Below are 14,022 nucleotides of genomic sequence, written 5' to 3' on the forward strand. Positions count from 1 at the left end.
GCGTTCTGGGGTCAGAGCTAGCCAGCACGGTCTCCCACTGCTCGAGAGAAGGAGCTGTAACTAGATCACCCGGAGGTGGCTCTATTTTGCAGTCCCACAGGATGTGATCGTAGGTAGCACGTTGGCCACAGTGTTTGCAGTTTGGGTTGTAAAGATCTGGATAAATGTGCGCGAGGAGTGATGGGGTGCGTATCGATCTCGTCTGTAGACGACGCCACGTAACCTCTTGTTCTTTAGTAAGTGTTTTGTCTGGTGGGGGGGAAATTCTCCTCTCTAAGTTAAAATGATTGGTGAGATCATGATATGTGATCATTGAGTCCTTCGTGAAATTCAGGGAGCCAGACTCATCCACTGCCCGGTCGACGAAACCTCGGGCTTCATTGTGGGCTGCCTCGTTCCCCGGATTCCCCGTATGGGCTGGGACACATATCAATTCGGAATAATTCGGAATAATAGTATTCTGCCGCATCTACATAAAGTCGTGCAGCGCACTGTCTGTATTTCTTATGTAAGGCTTTGGCTCGTGCTTGTCTTCTACCTTCATGGTGTAAGGGGTGCATGTTTTTGGGGAGTGGTTTGATTAGTAGGGCCGTCCTTTAGTCGCGGGGTAAGTCTACTTTAGGATCGTTATTCGTAGGTTGACAGTTAATTCCGAGCCTGGTAAGAATACTCCTGCCAGTTCTGGAATTGGCTAATCGCGCTGTTTGAGCCATTAAATGGGCTTCTTTCAGTTCATTGTAGGTGTTATGTATTCCTAACCTCATAAGCCTTTCGGTTGAGGCATTTAGTGGGAGTCCTAACGCAGCCTTATAGGCCTGCCGTATCATGCTATCCAATTTGTCCTTTTCTGCTTTCGAAAATTTGAGATAAGGGGTAGCATAGAGTATCCTGCTTAGCGCAAAGGCCTGCACTAGGCGGCATAAATCTCTTTCCCTCACCCCTTTTCTGCGGTTAGCTATGCGGCGGATTAATCGCGCCGTCGCTTCTACCGTGCGTTTTAGCTTAGTGAGTGTGTCAGTATTCTTTCCATTTGTTTGTAAATACAACACCAGTATTCTCATGGTCTGTACCTCTTTGACAGATCGTCCATTAACATAGACGTTTATTTGCGGGGGGGATGTCGTGGTACGCCTACCTCTTTGTTTACGACGGATCACGAAGAGTTCAGATTTTTGCTCAGAACAAGTGAGGCCGGAAATCACTCAAATCACGCAGGAAATCACGCATGGTTACTAGCCAAAGTGCAATTGGCCCGTTTGAAATTCGCGCACTGTGACGTCACGACCGTTTCGACCAATTGAAAAGCGTGTCATTTCTGTCGACAACTGCATACAACGATGAGGCATCAAAGGCTTCCACCTTAATAAATATATAATGACACACTCAGCATACGCGCATTGAGATTTGTGCCAATTTGTTTTAATGTCGGCTGAAAAATAACATTTACCAATCGTTTTTCATTTCTCTCGTTCTCAACACGTCTGTATGTGTGTCCTATTAGCCCCTAACATGAAAGGAAAATAATTTCAACCTGTTTAACAAAGAAGGATGTTGCGAAACAGCTTTCTCTCAATTTGTGGTTTCATTTTTTACGCCGCCGGCGCCGCCGCCGAAGAATATCCGGCGCAGCGCGGACTAAAACCGACCACCACGCCGCCGCCGGTGGAAACCGGCATGGCGCACACCTCCACGCACGACACTCGCGCCATGGAACGGGTAGAAGTTCAGAAAGTCTGCGAAAGAATGCAGTCACGTGATCATGCACAAATAAAAAACCTAATTTAATTCGCATAAAACAAAACTATAAAAAGTTTCTATGAAATTTGTAAGCATTGTTTGGAAATCTACGCAAAAAATATTATTTCAGCTAGACAAGCAATGCAAAAAAATGTAGCTTATAAAACCCTAGGGAGAGGGTTTTATAAGAACGGGCGGGTGGAGTGAAACCTCGGATGGGTTGAATCGCAAACAAACACGAAGGCTACACGGAGGAGGTGAGGTTATTGGTGACGACGAAGGAAGGGGGGGACGAGGCGCGTTCAACTTCTTCCTCTCGTTGAGGGAATCAGCGCCGTTGCGCCACGCTGGGGGGGAACGGGATTAAAAGGATAGGGATGGAAAGGGTCCTGGTGAAGGTACTCAAATGAGGCAGGGCCATGGGCAAGAGCAAGACCAGGTGAAACCGGGTCTGAAGTAAGGAGAGCGAGTCTTCCGTGAACGAGAGCGGCCAGAGCCGGTGGACGCCGCGATGGGAACGGGGGTGCGTGGACGACGACGAGAGCGAGCGACCGGCCACAGCGCGCGCCACAGAAGAACTGCGAGGAGAGGGGGGCGGAGCCTCCGGAAAGGCGCGGCCCCTCATTGGACAAGAGGTTGGGCGAATGCCAAGCCAGCGGAGTCGCACGCATACGCGGAAAGCGGCGGCGCTTAGCCGAAAGCCTGGCGATTAAGAGCGAGCATGAATGCGCGCTGGGAGCGATTTGTTTAGAAGCGCACGACTGCTCAAGAAATGAGAGAATAAGGCTAAATGCGCGACGTATTTTGTCGCGTGGGCCTCTACGAAAGAGCGTGTCATCGAAACATGCACAAGGGAGAGCGAGTCCACGAAAGCCACCGCGGAGAGTCTGTCGAGGAGCGTCAAAGGACTGACAATCCCAAAGAAGATGTGAAAGTGTTTCTACGGAGCCCCAATCCTGGCAGAAAGGAGTGCCAGTGCCACGGAGGCGGAAGAGGCGCTCGGCTGTCCGAACGCAGCCTGTGCGCAGGACTGACCCGTCTGTGTAGACATGTGTGCTCTCATGGAGTTCTTCCTCAATTAGAGCAGCGGCCTTTTGACGGAGAGCACCGAGGGGTGTGTTTCGCTTACCCCTGGTGCCCGGATTGTCGACACGGATTATCAGGGGCACAAAGCGGTGCGGGGTGCATGGCAGAGCCAGGTGGATCCGCGCTATGCGCGTCGAAGAATATAAAGGTGCGTCCCATTTTTGAATGCTTGCGCTGCGAGGAGCCGGGGGATGAGCAAGAAGTCTGTGCTCGGTGTGTTCCTGACGCGCGCAACGGCATGCAGAGCAACGCGCTGGGCGCGGAGTGAAACTGGGCAGGAGTCTGCATATGTGGCAGCAACATGGGAGAAGTGCGGGAGAGGCAAGAAGCAGCGGATTGCTGGTCAGCGTCGATGGAGCGCCAGAGGCTAGCTAGCAAATCCAAGAAAGGAAGGGAATAAAGAAATGCCATTGTAGAAACGCAATGCGAGGGAGGGTGCACAACCGTCGCCTTTAGCTAAGAGTCTCTTAGCTCCCGAAGCGACTTGTTTAGCTTGCTTTCGCAAGCGGGTCACAGCTGGGCACTAAGAGTATTTGGAATCGACGATTAAGCTCAGATAACGAGCTGTAGCCTTCCATGGTATGTTATACCGTATTGTGCGTTTTTATCGTAAAGACTTTCGAAATTTTTCTTACCTCAACCGCTGGCTCGTTTGCGGTGAAACTGCACACAGAGCTTGCGTATTATGGTAACTTTTGTATCGTAGCAAGTTTTACAACGGTACTTACTTAGTTAAGCCGTGCATGATGCAAAAGCATAATCGTCTGCGTCGAGATCGGAGTACCGAAACCCAAAACACCGAGTTTTTGCTGAAGGGCGGCAGTAGCGCCATCTGTTTTCCACAACGAAATTAAACAAGAAAAACACAGCTCAGGACTTCGCGACGTCGTCCTCCGACGAGCCACGAAAGCAGACGATATAAGCTGAATTGAATAAAGTCATTGGACGAAAAAAAGACGTCAAACAATATTCTTTTAACGGCACAGCCTCGTTAAAATAGTTGTTTCTGGCATTTTTTCCGCTCAGTTGGCCGAAAATGTTCGAAGCGCTTCAGTTCTTGCAACGCTCTCCTTGGCGCCTTGTGACGCTTTCCACTGCAGAAGACAGATGGCGCTACTGCCGACCTTCAGCAAAAATTCGGTGTTTTGGGTTTCGGTACGCCGATCTCGACGCAGACGATTACGCTTTTGCATCATGCGCGGCTTAACTAAGTAAGTACCGTTATAAAACTTGCTACGATACAAAAGTTACCATAATACGCAAGCTCTGTGCGCAATTTCACCGCAAACGAGCGAGCGGTTGAGGTAAGAAAAATTTTGAAAATTTTTACGATAAAAACGCACAATACGGTATAACAAAAAAGCAGCAGATGGCCACTTGTTAATCGGGCCACGGCGGGGCACTCGCCACTGTGCTAATTAAACCCGACAAATGAACGTCATCTTTCGCACAAATCTCTCGCTTGCATCTCAAAAGCATAGTCACAATACTGCAGAATCGGGAAGAAAACCACCTCTGCTGAATAAAAGCCGGTGCGAGCTCACTGACAACGAATTTTGGAGATCTCACATTAACGCGGTATGCATTATATGAACAGATATATGCAGTTCATTGCAGAACACGCAATAACATTCAAGCGATTCTGAATAAAACAAGTTTTCTTATTCAAGTCACGCGAAATGCAACTTGCGATGAAAAAAAAAATGTGCGAAAAAAAAAGTTTCAGCCTGCGGGATTTGAACCCACGCAGACCCATTGCCTGTCGACTCTCCGGAGCGGCCACAGAACAGCGCGGAGTGATACACCTCTATTTATTATTTTTTTTTTGCGGACTACTTCCGTAACCTTCACAGCGTTGCACTTGATGTATGAAACGGAGTATAGTGCCATCGAGCTTGAGGGAAGGGATTAGAATCTAAAATGCTCGTTCGTCGGTTTCACGCGCTTCGGGATGGAGGAGGTTATAGGCTGCTTTGTCGCCCAATCAGCGTGCTCCGCGTATCTATCCCGCTACCTATAAAAGCCGCGCTTCACAGAGAGAACCTAGCGGATGTTCTGTAGCTTCACTTTGCCGGTGCGTTCAACAGCTACAAAGAATAAAAAATCAGATTGTCTCACATCACCGACGGTTAAGCAAACGGTGAGTTGGACATCTCTCTTTTTAGTGTCATTTGAATAGCGTGCGTCTGCAGTATGCGCTCTCGCGCTGCGTGCAATTCGCCCGCAGAGAAAGAAAAAATTCGTTCTTTCTCTATGGTTCGCCGCGCGAGCTTTGCGTGTTCGATTTGCCTGAACGCGTGGCGTTTCCCTTCGTGAAATTGCAGTGAGCACAGAGGCACGGCTTTTGTTTTCTTGTGCAAGGCTGATTTATTTAGATTCTTTTTGGTTAGTATTCACGGAATGAAATCTTGGCGTAGCGTTGAGCGTCCTCATCGTGTCTGATTTGCTGCAGGTGATACGAGGCCACAGCCACCTGGCATGTCTCCAACTGTCCGCCTGGTTGCAGCGCACGTTCCTCATCCTGTGCCACAAGAGGTCTGTGAAGGTCGGAACTTTGGTGGCCGCTCTGGAGCTACGGGAGACAGGTATTCTCTTTGTGGCAATTTTGGTACTTCATCCTGGGTTAAACACGCCATGTTTGCCATAAACGTTCGAAGCTCGAATGTGCTTCACATCCGGCGTTATGCTTACCGCACATTTAGCGTCTCTATTTCGTCTGGTACCAAATGTGCCGGTTTACTTGTTTTTAAGGCGAAAGCCGTTAATGGCTCATACTGTCGTGACCAACACGTGTTAGAAAATTTGTCCGCGTTTCAGATTGGTCGAAATGGTCGTGACGACGCTGCGCGCGAATTTTGACGGGTGTCCACCGAAATATGTGAGACGGTTACTGCGTAATTTCCTTTCCTCAAATACAGTTTTCATTTTCATCATTACGGCCCCTCTTTCTTCTTTCACTCTACTTCCTCCCGTCCTGTACGGTTGTTCGGGTGTCCACCGATATGATGGAGAATTACAGCGCCATTTCCTTTCCTCAAAAAGCGTTGCGCTTAAAGGGCAACGCACCGCGCCGAACGGGTGGTGGCGTTCCGTGGACTCTCCCTGGCAGCGCTACAACACGCTGTCGCGTTCCACTGCTAAAGGCAAAGATTAAGCATCATTAATTGGCAGTTAATTAATGCACCAACAGAATGTGAGGGGAACAATTTCGTAGCAGCTAGAATGCAGCACTCAGGCTTTCGCCTTTCACCGCTTAATTTTTTTTACTTGTTGCAAATCAGGCTATGATAATTGAGCGAAAGTAGTACAACGACACAGCACAGATTTCCAACGCTGTATGGTTGCCGTTTGTTTACTCCTAATGCGTTGACACAAGCACCTGGGCAACTGGCCCGCAGTTCCATTGTGACTCCTGAACGGGACCATAATTTTCTCGTGCTAGATTGCAAATGATCAGTGTAAGACACTCGCTAATCTGTGCGAAAATGTTGTCTAGCGATTTGGCTTTTATGATTTGTTCTCGTGAAACAGTTGACCAACTTGTGTCAGATTTCTGGGCTGTAAAGTAGAACTTTGATGTTGCTAATGCTGAGGTGTGATGTAATTGTAAAATAGGTATGAAGGAGAAAAATGGGACAGACAGCATGTGCATAGTCTGCATTTTTCTGTTTATCTTATTCAGGTTTTTACCAAAAATTCAGGGGTAAATTATTACTGTGCCCAAGTTTTAACATTCATGAAGTGTAGGGCACCCTTGTAATCACTGGCCAATATTGCTTGAATTAGGGTAGTAAGTTTTGCTGGCTGGTAGGGCTGCGCAATTAATATAACAGCCTAAGAGACCTAGCTACACACGTGGAGCACTAACCAGGTGCTGTGGCCACCTGGTTTGTGTTTTTTGTGTGTGGCTAGGTCTCCTTCGCTGTAATATTCAGCAGTGTTAGCTGTTCATTGAGTGAAGAGAGTTTATGTTAGCACACTGTCTTTCGAGTTCTTTGCACCGCACATCGGCTCGGGTAATTCATTGGCAAGGGTTTGTAAATGAATGTGCACCCCTGTTTCTAACGGACAAAAGAAGAATAGATGACTGCTTTTATTCTTGTCAATTTTCTTCCAGTGCCATATTTAAGGGACTTGGCAGGGGCCGTGGTCAGCGATCCGACGGTGGACGGAATGGGCCAGCCGCATGTGCAGGTACAGAGGTGTTGGTTGTGCCCTGTAAAGAGATTGGCATGATCATGGGTGACATGGCACTGCTAACGTGAAGACTGAGCAGGTTTACAGCATGGCACCTGGGTGCGGTTGTCGAGCATAATTGTCATTGCTTCTTTTGGCCAAATGCATGCTAACAAAGCGATGAAGATTTGCCAAGATATTGTTCTTTGTCTTCAGTTTTGCTCTTGCTGTCATAAGTGAGGAATTGTAGAATTGAGCAAAAAGCAGCAGCAGCACTAATGAAGGTCTTTCCTATGACTTGGTTTGATATGTGCTGTTTCCACCGTCGAAAGAAAGATGGGCAAGAGAACAGGCACTGACTTTAAACTGATTTCATTTGGTTTCAACTGACAACCATTGTCTCACTGCAGCGGTGGCCTAGTGGTTTGAGCATCTGACTCGCATGCGGGAGGTGCAGGGTTCGATCCCCTGTGCCACCGGGGGCCCAACGGTGATACAGTGGGTACAGGTTGTTTTCCCCTGGCCTGGTGCTTGGCTTCATTTGGGTGAAATGCTTGGGAAATGGGTCTTTGGCCACACCTTGAGTAAGCGAAAACGCCTTATGCCATAGCGCTCTTTGCCTAGAGATGCCCTTGTGCCGCAAAAATTCTTCTCCATCGTCAAAAACATCCTCTTAAAAATTTCCACCTATTCTGATGACAAAACCTGTGCGTTACAACCGAGCTCAATGCTTCAGAACTATGAAACCTGAATTCAGAGAACATGTGAAGCCATAAAAAAAATGGACAATTCAGCGTGTTTAGGCTTTGGTTGAATTTCAAGGCTTGGTTTAAGAGGACAATGAGATAGTGCTGTGTGGATCCATTGTTTAGGATGGAAGTTGATGAAGAGGACATCTAAAGCGCAGCGCAAGAGACTGGCAGTCCATCAAGCAAGACGTTTTGCTGTGGTGATCACATCGTGGTCTAATGCAGTGGGCAGTGCGTTGTTTGGGCTAGGGATGCGGGCGTGTGAGGGAATGAGGTTGGAAAGTGTGGAGGGTCGCTAGTTTTTAGGAGCCTGCTCTCCATGGCACGGGGACGAAAGACTGTCCTTCACTTTTGTACCTATAGCCTCGACTGCATTGCCATAAAAAGTTTTCCATGAGTATAGCGTGAAATCGCAGGCGACTCGCAAGTGCCTTTGTGAAGTGGGATTGGGCCGTCAACTCGTTCCTCCGAGAGGCTGCGTGGATAGCAAGCAAAGAAAGCTGTGTGCTATGGCTGTGTGATCCTTCTCATTTGCTTGTGCCTTGTTGCATTTAATTTTTTTAAAACACAAGCTACTTCTTAAACCGTCTGAGGTAACTTCATGTAAATGGTTCATCTTTAAACTATTCAGTGCATTGGGAGCACAACAAATGTTTACTCTATGACCTTTCACCCATGCTTTCACCAAAGACCTTTAACCCAATACCACTCACCGTTGCTTTGTGTCTGACAGAAGCAGTGTCTTTAAAATATTACGCATGTTTCTTTATGCCTGTCTTGCGCTCTCTTTCCATTGACTTGAGCCATGCATCGATTTTCTGTTGGACACATGCTGCTCACCATTTCTGCAATGTTTTGCATCTTCTGGGTGATGCTAAAAGTTCGTGTTGGGAGTGGATCTTGTGTCGAAGTGGGCGGCTAACCATTTAATCGAGTCTGCGGGTTTATGCTGCCTGGCAGTCTTTGGGGGCTCATTCCCCTATAGCTCCTGCGCCAGTAAGAATTATATCTTTATCACTACTAAACTTTATCTCCACCAGAAAATAATTGGGGCTTGTCGTCGAGTCATAACGGGTCTGGTCCTGGTCGCCGTGTCTTATGTTCGGGGCTGGGGACGGGGCGGGGGGGAAAGCGGCTGGTCAGTTCTGGACAAGTAGAGCTGGGGAGAGCTGGGCGGCAGAGTCCATGTCCCCTAGGCCGGCGACCAAGGCGAGCAGAAGGCGGCGGTGCTCCAGGGACCAAGATGACGATGTACCCCACACCTCACACCAAATAACACGTGGCAAGCCAAGAAACCGAACGACATGATGACCGATGAAATATTTTTTTTAATGTCTGCACGCCTAGCGTGACTGCTGCGTCCCACGCCACAGCCCACTTCTTCGTCATCTGCTTTGTAAAAATATGTATCATATTTCAATTTTAAACCCTTCATTTGTATGATGTACACTGTTCTTTGCTTATTTTAGGGTGTCCAAGTGTTTCAGGGACGCCACAAGTTTTTATGCATTACTTTTTGGTTCATTTTTTTATTGCTCGTTTGCGTTGTGGACAGAAGTATACAGCCCGGGAGGTTTGCTTGCGAGGCCCGCCGCATGCCTCGTAATGTGGTGTCAGCAGCCGTAATCTCTCGCAAGAGGAATGACTTCATGTCCGCAATCCTCCCAAGCTTTGGACTGCTAGGAAGCCTTGCTAAACAGCTTACAAGCAAACCCCTTGGGCTGTAAACTTTTGACGTTGGCTGTACCAATGAGTGTGCCTCAATTTTAGACATTACAGACAATAAGATCAGAAAGAAATGATTGTTTTAATGTGCTATAGTCATTTAGGCTTTCGATTGAATTTTTATTTTCACCGGTTTGTAGCTTCTGCTGTTGAGGCATCGGCTGCTTCTGCCTTCTGTGTTCTAAAGTTGCTTCTGGACAGAGCTAGTGATCGGCACCACCGAATCTTTGTTAATTATTCTCATGTGAGCTTTCTTTCGTTCACTGTGGTGCATCTCCACTCCTCCACTGCAGCTCGCTTCGTCAAGGACAAGGCGGCCTCGAGCGAGGATCGCCCGTTGCCTTGCATTGACGGGGCCAGGCGGAAAGCCGAGAGCGACCAACAGCGGGAAAAGCGCTGGCCAGGTGAGTGCAGCTTTTGTGGAGGAGCTGTTTTCCTCTTTTGCAGAAGAAGTGGGGTAGGGGGCTTCTTGTTTGCAGGTTTGTGGCTTTTTCCTTCTAATCTTGACAACAAAAAGTACCTTGGGCTGTCGTCTTTGAATAGCTGTTTTTGGAATTTAGAATTTATTTTATTCGATTGGAATTTTTCTTAAGATGTTCTCGCGGAATGTGACAGCGTTTCATCATCATCATCATCATCAGCCTGACTACGCCCACTGCAGGGCAAAGGCCTCTCCCATGCCTCTCTCCAATTTACCCTGTCCTTCGCCAGTTGGGCCACCGTAATCCCGCAAATTTCTTAATCTCATCCGGCCACCTAACTTTCTGCCGCCCCCTGTTACGCTTGCCTTCTCTTGGAATCTGCATTGTACAAGGGTCTCGCTCGGCTTTTCTGATTGGGGACGTATAGTTGCCTTTAGCTAACAGTCTGCTAGCTGCCGAAGCAACTTGTTTAGCTTGCTGTCGCAAGCAAATCACAGCTGGGCACCAAGAGAGTTTGGAATCGACGATTAAGCCCGGATAATGAGCTGTAGCCTTCCATGGTATGCTATAAAAAAAAGCGGCAGATGGCCACTTGTTAATCTGGCCACGGCGGGGCACTCGCCACTGTGCTAATTAAACCCGACAAATGAACGTCATCTTTCGCACAAATCTCTCGCTTGCATCTCAAAAGCATAGTCACAATACTACAGAATCGGGAAGAAAACCGCCTCTGCTGAATAAAAGCCGGTCCGAGCTCACTGACAACGAATTTCGGAGAGCTCACATTAACGCGGTATGCATCAAATGAACAGATACATGCAGTTCATTGCAGAACACGCAATAACATTCAAGCGATTCTGAATAAAACAAGTTTTCTTATTCAAGTCACGCGAAATGCAACTTGCGATGAAAAATAAAAAATGTGCGAAAAAAAAAAGTTTCAGCCAGCGGGATTTGAACCCACGCAGACCCATTGCCTGTCGACTCTCCGGAGCGGCCACAGAACAGCGCGGAGTGATACACCATTTATTTTTTTTTTTTTGCGGACTACTTCCGTAACCTTCACAGCGTTGCACTTGATGTATGAAACGGAGTATAGTGCCATCGAGCTTGAGGGAAGGGATTAGAATCTAAGAATGCTCGTTCGTCGGTTTCACGCGCTTCGGGATGAAGGAGGTTATAGGCTGCTTTGTCGCCCAATCAGCGTGCTCCGCGTATCTATCCCACTACCTATAAAAGCCGCGCTTCACAGAGAGAACCTAGCGGATGTTCTGTAGCTTCACTTTGCCGGTGCGTTCAACAGCTACAAAGAACAAAAAATCAGATTGTCTCACATCACCGACGGTTAAGCAAACGGTGAGTTGGACATCTCTTTTTTTAGTGTCATTTGAATAGGGTGCGTCTGCAGTATGCGCTCTCGCGCTGTGTGCAATTCGCCCGCAGAGAAAGAAAAAATTCGTTCATTCTCTGTGGTTCGCCGCACGAGCTTTGCGTGTTCGATTTGCCTGAACGCATGGCGTTTCCCTTCGTGAAATTGCAGTGAGCACAGAGGCACGGCTTTTGTTTTCTTGTGCAAGGCTGATTTATTTAGATTCTTTTTGGTTAGTATTCACGGAATGAAATCTTGGCGTAGCGTTGAGCGTCCTCATCGTGTCTGATTTGCTGCAGGTGATACGAGGCCACAGCCACCTGGCATGTATCCAACTGTCCGCCTGGTTGCAGCGCACGTTCCTCATCCTGCGCCACAAGAGGTCTGTGAAGGTCGGAACTTTGGTGGCCGCTCTGGAGCTACGGGAGACAGGTATTCTCTTTGTGGCAATTTTGGTACTTCATCCTGGGTTAAACACGCCATGTTTGCCATGAACGTTCGAAGCTCGAATGTGCTTCACATCCGGCGTTATGCTTAGCGCACATTTAGCGTCTCTATTTCGTCTGGTACCAAATGTGCCGGTTTACTTGTTTTTAAGGCGAAAGCCGTTAATGGCTCATACTGTCGTGACCAACACGTGTTAGCAAATTTGTCCGCGTTTCAGATTGGTCGAAATGGTCGTGACGACGCTGCGCGCGAATTTTGACGGGTGTCCACCGAAATATGTGAGACGGTTACTGCGTAATTTCCTTTCCTCAAATACAGTTTTCATTTTCATCATTACGGCCCCTCTTTCTTCTTTCACTCTACTTCCTCCCGTCCTGTACGGTGTTGTTCGGGTGTCCACCGATATGATGGAGAATTACAGCGCCATTTCCTTTCCTCAAAAAGCGTTGCACTTAAAGGGCGACGCACCGCGCCGAACGGGTGGTGGCGTTCCGTGGACTCTCCCTGGCAGCGCTACAACACGCTGTCGCGTTCCACTGCTAAAGGCAAAGATTAAGCATCATTAATTGGCAGTTAATTAATGCACCAACAGAATGTGAGGGGAACAATTTCGTAGCAGCTAGAATGCAGCACTCAGGCTTTCGCCTTTCACCGCTTAATTTTTTTTACTTGTTGCAAATCAGGCTATGATAATTGAGCGAAAGTAGTACAACGACACAGCACAGATTTCCAACGCTGTATGGTTGCCGTTTGTTTACTCCTAATGCGTTGACACAAGCACCTGGGCAACTGGCCCGCAGTTCCATTGTGACTCCTGAACGGGACCATAATTTTCTCGTGCTAGATTGCAAATGATCAGTGTAAGACACTCGCTAATCTGTGCGAAAATGTTGTCTAGCGATTTGGCTTTTATGATTTGTTCTCGTGAAACAGTTGACCAACTTGTGTCAGATTTCTGTGCTGTAAAGTAGAACTTTGATGTTGCTAATGCTGAGGTGTGATGTAATTGTAAAATAGGTATGAAGGAGAAAAATGGGACAGACAGCATGTGCATAGTCTGCATTTTTCTGTTTATCTTATTCAGGTTTTTACCAAAAATTCAGGGGTAAATTATTACTGTGCCCAAGTTTTAACATTCATGAAGTGTAGGGCACCCTTGTAATCACTGGCCAATATTGCTTGAATTAGGGTAGTAAGTTTTGCTGGCTGGTAGGGCTGCGCAATTAATATAACAGCCTAAGAGACCTAGCTACACACGTGGAGCCCTAACCAGGTGCTGTGGCCACCTGGTTTGTGTTTTTTGTGTGTGGCTAGGTCTCCTTCGCTGTAATATTCAGCAGTGTTAGCTGCTCATTGAGTGAAGAGAGTTTATGTTAGCACACTGTCTTTCGAGTTCTTTGCACCGCACATCGGCTCGGGTAATTCATTGGCAAGGGTTTGTAAATGAATGTGCATCCCTGTTTCTAACGGACAAAAGAAGAATAGATGACTGCTTTTATTCTTGTCAATTTTCTTCCAGTGCCATATTTAAGGGACTTGGCAGGGGCCGTGGTCAGCGATCCGACGGTGGACGGAATGGGCCAGCCGCATGTGCAGGTACAGAGGTGTTGGTTGTGCCCTGTAAAGAGATTGGCATGATCATGGGTGACATGGCACTGCTAACGTGAAGACTGAGCAGGTTTACAGCATGGCACCTGGGTGCGGTTGTCGAGCATAATTGTCATTGCTTCTTTTGGCCAAATGCATGCTAACAAAGCGATGAAGATTTGCCAAGATATTGTTCTTTGTCTTCAGTTTTGCTCTTGCTGTCATAAGTGAGGAATTGTAGAATTGAGCAAAAAGCAGCAGCAGCACTAATGAAGGTCCCCAGCCAACCAAGTAATGTTCAGGGGATATCCATATAATATAATTTATAAAATATCAGATGTCCATATAATATTCTCAAAAGTTCATATTATGTCCATAGAATATCCATATGAGCTTCATTTTGATAACAGTGGATGTTTATATAATGTCCATATTTTGGCCACATATGGTCACTCTCTGAGATATTTAAAGGACGCTGAATAGATATTCATCCAATATTTTTGTGGGTTGTGTAGGGAGGTGCCGGGTGTTCTACGTTGAATGTAATGATGCTGTGTCAATATAACAAAGCACTGGGCAAGACCACCATTATTCTTATGTATCTTTATTACTTAGTCAGGTACCCCACCACTGTGACAAAGCCAAGGTGCAGGCACAATCCAAGCAAAATGAGGAATGGCGGACGACTACTCTGCAGAGGTCCCCACTTGATTTCGAGTGGCCT

At 47.3% G+C, this 14,022-nt stretch overlaps 1 protein-coding gene across 1 annotated transcript in view; it reads left to right on the top strand.

The window, feature by feature from the left end:
- The first annotated feature begins 4,845 nt into the window (after positions 1–4,845).
- LOC149356912 (uncharacterized) overlaps positions 4,846–14,022 on the top strand; it is an 84,408-nt gene continuing 75,231 nt past the window's right edge. The window contains exons 1-6 of the mRNA XM_089577857.1: positions 4,846–4,963; positions 5,276–5,408; positions 6,941–7,017; positions 9,767–9,877; positions 11,564–11,696; positions 13,231–13,307. Of these exons, the coding sequence (XP_089433983.1) occupies positions 5,302–5,408; positions 6,941–7,017; positions 9,767–9,877; positions 11,564–11,696; positions 13,231–13,307 (505 nt within the window). The 5' untranslated portion in view covers positions 4,846–4,963; positions 5,276–5,301. The remainder of the gene's footprint in view (positions 4,964–5,275; positions 5,409–6,940; positions 7,018–9,766; positions 9,878–11,563; positions 11,697–13,230; positions 13,308–14,022) is intronic.

The sequence above is a fragment of the Amblyomma mixtum genome, chromosome 3, assembly GCF_055824585.1.
Source record: "Amblyomma mixtum isolate Tamu chromosome 3, ASM5582458v1, whole genome shotgun sequence".
In the NCBI taxonomy this organism is placed as follows: domain Eukaryota; kingdom Metazoa; phylum Arthropoda; class Arachnida; order Ixodida; family Ixodidae; genus Amblyomma; species Amblyomma mixtum.